The following is a 5,000-nucleotide window of genomic DNA, read 5'->3' on the forward strand; positions in this document are numbered from 1 at the left end:
GTGCAAAGGTTTGTACCATCAATGGCTGCAAAAAGGTTCAGTTCAGAAATAAATGTTTGTAGCTTTTGCCTCCATGCTGAGGAGGGGAAGCTGTGGAGGGACGCGGAGAGGCATTAGAGTGGGTGGAGGGGCAGGAGAATAGGTTGGGGGGCATTAGTGTGAGGTGGGGGGCATTAGAGTGGGTGGAGGGGCAGGAGAATAGGTTGGGGGGCATTAGTGTGAGGTGGGGGGCATTAGAGTGGGTGGAGGGGCAGGAGAATAGGTTGGGGGGCATTAGTGTGAGGTGGGGGGCATTGGGGTGGGTGGAGGGGCAGGAGAATAGGTTGGGGGGCATTAGTGTGAGGTGGGGGCATTAGAGTGGGTGGAGGGGCAGGAGAATAGGTTGGGGGGCATTAGTGTGAGGTGGGGGCATTAGAGTGGGTGGAGGGGCAGGAGAATAGGTTGGGGGGCATTAGTGTGAGGTGGGGGGCATTGGGGTGGGTGGAGGGGCAGGAGAGTAGGTTGGGGGGCATTAGTGTGAGGTGGGGGGGGGGGGCAGGAGAGTGGGCGTTGGGGGGCATTAGTGTGAGGTGGGGGGCATTGGGGTGGGGGGGCAGGAGAGTAGGTTGGGGGGCATTAGTGTGAGGTGGGGGGGGCAGGAGAGTGGGCGTTGGGGGGCATTAGTGTGAGGTGGGGGGCATTGGGGTGGGTGGAGGGGCAGGAGAATAGGTTGGGGGGCATTAGTGTGAGGTGGGGGCATTGGGGTGGGGGGGGCAGGAGAGTAGGTTGGGGGGCATTAGTGTGAGGTGGGGGGCATTGGGGTGGGGTGGGGGGGCAGGAGAGTAGGTTGGGGGGCATTAGTGTGAGGTGGGGGGCATTAGAGTGGGGGGGGGGCAGGAGAGTGGGCGTTGGGGCTGTGACTCTCCCCACCATGCCACCCGCCCCTGCCCTGGATTAGTTGAGTGATTAGTTTCATTAGTCGGAGTGTGGTGCGAGGCGTGCTCCCCACCGCCTAATGACATTGAACGTGTCCGCTGAGTTGGAACGGAGAGGGAGAATTAGGGAGTGTCCTCGCCTAACGAGAGAGAGACTGAGAGAGAGGAAGAGAAAGATAGAGAGTGGGAGAGAGAGAAGGAGAGAAGGAGAGGGAGAACAGAGAGACAGATAAGCCCGTGCTCCCTCGTGGGGGCCCCTGTCCTATGCGACCTCATCCAGGAAACGTTCACCCGCCCCCGACCTGCCCTTCCCGCCCCCGAGCACACGGTGTAGCCCCGCCCCCGAGCACACGGTGCAGCCCCGCCCCCGAGCACACGGCCACACAGGCACATGCCGTGTCTGCGGCGTTTTGCGTGTGCAAGAGCCGCGGTGCATGTGGACGCCCTGCCTGATTTGCCTCACTTTGCCTAAACATTTCACTGTGCACGCATGACAGACGCTGAAAGGCGCCATTTCCATAGGTCTGCCACACATAGGTCTCCCACACATAGGTCTGCCACACATAGGTCTCCCACACATAGGTCTGCCACACATAGGTCTGCCACACATAGGTCTGCCACACATAGGTCTACCACACATAGGTCTACCACACCTAGGTCTACCACACATAGGTTTGCCACACATAGGTCTGCCACACATAGGTCTGCCACACATAGGTCTCCCACACATAGGTCTGCCACACATAGGTCTCCCACACATAGGTCTACCACACCTAGGTCTACCACACATAGGTCTGCCACACATAGGTCTCCCACACATAGGTCTGCCACACATAGGTCTGCCACACATAGGTCTCCCACACATAGGTCTGCCACACATAGGTCTGCCACACATAGGTCTCCCACACATAGGTCTGCCACACATCCCTATGGCACTTTGACTGATTGGGTGCTTGTCGTTGCGATGGACGTGCCCGCGTAGTCGGGGGAGCTGTCACAAAAGCTCTCAGAACCAGTACAATACTGTGATGGCAGCAACAAAAGTTTTACTGCCCAACTCTCTCTCTCTCTCTCTGTCTTTTTATCCTGCTCTCTCTCCCTCCCCCCCCTCCCCCTCTCTCTCTTTCTGCATCATAGTTGCGACCTGCAGTATACGTGTACATGCATGGCATCAAGCTTTTCTGTCTAGACGACAAGTCGTTGTCCTGGTCTGACCTCTGTAGTATGGAAGGCCTGTAAACACCGCGGGGTCTCCTGCCCTGATGTGCAGGGTCCAGGGATGCACGCTGTCATGCCGAACCAACCCCCACCCCGTCTCCGCATGTACATCAGACTCAGACCCGTTCAGTCTCCAGCCACTAGAACAAGGAGATGCACAGCGTTTAACGGCGAGGTTTTCAATTAAAGGCAAGCATTAACAAAAGATCCCGGCTTTCCCCGATTCCAGCCGTCAGCGAGGAAAAAGGAGGTCGTTAAAACCGATTCCTTAAAGAATGCAGTTAGAGGAGTGTGAGGCGTCTGCGTGTAGCTGTGCTCGTCCTCGTCTGTCCGCAGCCAATGGCTCGTTTTGTCCTTCCTTTTTCTTTTTCTTTTCCTTCTTTTTTGTCAGAATTCCTCACGGCATCTCTCTGACCCTCGTCTCTTTCATCCCTTCTCTTGCTTCTTCCCTTTGTTTTTGTAGAATGAATGTATCAAAGGCCCAAGTTAATAGTGAAGATAAGTACGGCAAATGCGGCTCGTGGAGAATGCAACAGCATTACGACGTCGAGGCGGGTCATATGCGCGACGCGCACGCACTATATAACCAAAGGTAAGGAAGGAAACAATACAATCATCAATAGGCAGAATCAGTTAACTTCAGTTTGGGCTTCTCTTCATTACCTGTGTTTTCTGCTATGGGATGGCTTGTTGAGTTAGTTTGCATTTTCTTTGAATAGAGAGTTTGTAAAATGCTGTGTGTGTGTGTGTGTGTGTGTGTGTGTGTGTGTCAGTACGAGTTGGCAATAGTTTTTGTTAGTTCTTTGCTACTGTGAATATTCCTGAGAGAGGGGAAGAGAGGGGAGAGAGAGGAGGAGGGAAGAGAGGAGAGAGAGGAGGAGGGGAGAGAGGGAAGGAGGGGAGAGAGAGGAGGAGGGAAGAGAGGAGAGAGAGGAGGAGGGGAGAGAGGGAAGGAGGGGAGAGAGGGGAGAGAGAGGAGGAGGGAAGAGAGGAGAAAGAGGAGGAGGGGAGAGAGGGAAGGAGGGGAGAGAGAGGAGGAGGGAAGAGAGGAGAGAGAGGAGGAGGGGAGAGAGGAGGAGGGGAGAGAGGGGAATTGCATGAGAGAGGCCGAGGCATGCCATCTGTCTCACCTGCTGCATGTACGTGTCCATCTGCTTTGGTCCACTGCAGTGGGGAGAGAGAGAGAGAGAGAGAGAGAGAGAGAGAGAGAGTGAGAGAGAGAGAGAGAGAGGCCTCCATCATACTAGACATTCTTCACGTCAATATGCGTCCCTCTCCTGCGTGCTCACACACAAAACACACACACACACACACACACACACACACACACACACACACACACACACACACACACGCAAACAACAGCTTAATGAACTACTTCTACGGGCATCATTGAGAGAGCATCATGCTTTCACAGACAGACAGACAGACAGACAGACAGACATCTAGATAGATAGATAGATAGATAGATAGATAGATAGATAGATAGATAGATAGATAGATAGATAGATAGATAGATAGATAGATCATTGGGGGCAGGAGCTTTGTGTGCTTTGCTGAGGAATGTGTTAAATGCTTGAAGGATTCCGATTAGCATATAAATTTAGATGTATGAAGATCATTGCGTCGATCACGAGTCACTGAGTTTTATCTTGACTTAGTTGAGGCTGATTTGCGTATAAAATACATCCAGATGTGACCAGTTAAGGGTCTCCACAGAGGACCCCCACCCCATCCTCCCTCTCTCTCTCTCTCTCTCTCTATCTATCTATCTCTCTCTCTCTTTCTTTCTCTTTTGCACACTCTTTATCTGTCTCTTGCTCTCTCTTTTCTAAATCAGTATATTTGCCTATTATACTCTGAGATCACATACATTACACTAGTGGTTATTGCTTTGGCTGTTAAGGAGTCAGAGGCTAGTTGCCCTCACACACTCTGAACTCATTATTACTATTTTACTTCTGCATTTTCCAGCATATTCTTCATATTCTGACTTTTATTTTGATATTTTAGAGCATATCTAGCATGAATCTGTGTGTATTTGCTAAATGTATTTTATTACAGTCCCCAGTAGGTCTGGACTGGTCACAACTGTAATGGACAGCATTTAATATTCCATATCTAAAACATTATTTTATTTTGTATATGTCACGGTGGGGGGAGATCTTAGATCTTCAGCCAGGTTCATCCTCATTTCACTCCTGCTTTCTGTGAAGTGGTTGAGTCCGGGCTCAGACTCCGCCCCCTGCAGACACCAGCTGAGATTTCTGCTCTCTTCCTCCAGCTGCTCTGACACCACTGGTGCCGTTTCGCCGAGTGTCTAATCCCCCTGTGTGTGGACCCTGCTGCTCACACACACATTGGCATCTTATCAGGATATTTTGGAGGATATTTTTAAAAACCTTTTAAAGGGGGTGAATGCACTTTCACTGTAATATCAACAAATATTACGTCAATTGGATTTTGGGGGAATGGGGGGTTAGTCTTGGTCAAACCAATTAGACTACATTTGCATGCAAAATGCTCCCCCACTTTAAGCCAATCAGGATGACGTTAGGGGTGTGGTTACATCCTTTGGTCCTTGGCAGACACGGCTGACAGTGGCTGGACAATCACTGGATTGGCCCAGAGCAAAGCATGCTGGGAGTCGGAGGAATGCTCCATGTGCTCGATCAGTGGCACACCATGAAGGCAGATTAGATTACTACTTTGATCAGATTACCACTTTACCTGCTATGTAGTGGAAAGGTCAGGGGGCATCAGTGGCAGAGGAGCATTTTGGGAGACTGAGTTTGTAGCATTCCACCATTGTCGTGGGTTTTAAATTGACGTGAATTTTGTACAGAATCTGATCCAGTGATATAAGAG

At 51.3% G+C, this 5,000-nt stretch overlaps 1 protein-coding gene across 1 annotated transcript in view; it reads left to right on the forward strand.

The window, feature by feature from the left end:
* Positions 1 to 5,000, forward strand: part of esrrga (estrogen-related receptor gamma a) — a 77,820-nt gene that overhangs the window by 10,394 nt on the left and 62,426 nt on the right. Inside the window, 1 exon segment of the mRNA XM_076978635.1 lies at positions 2,596 to 2,724. Within this exon segment, the coding sequence (XP_076834750.1) occupies positions 2,596 to 2,724 (129 nt within the window).

The sequence above is a fragment of the Brachyhypopomus gauderio genome, chromosome 17 (genome assembly GCF_052324685.1).
Source record: "Brachyhypopomus gauderio isolate BG-103 chromosome 17, BGAUD_0.2, whole genome shotgun sequence".
NCBI classification, from domain to species: domain Eukaryota; kingdom Metazoa; phylum Chordata; class Actinopteri; order Gymnotiformes; family Hypopomidae; genus Brachyhypopomus; species Brachyhypopomus gauderio.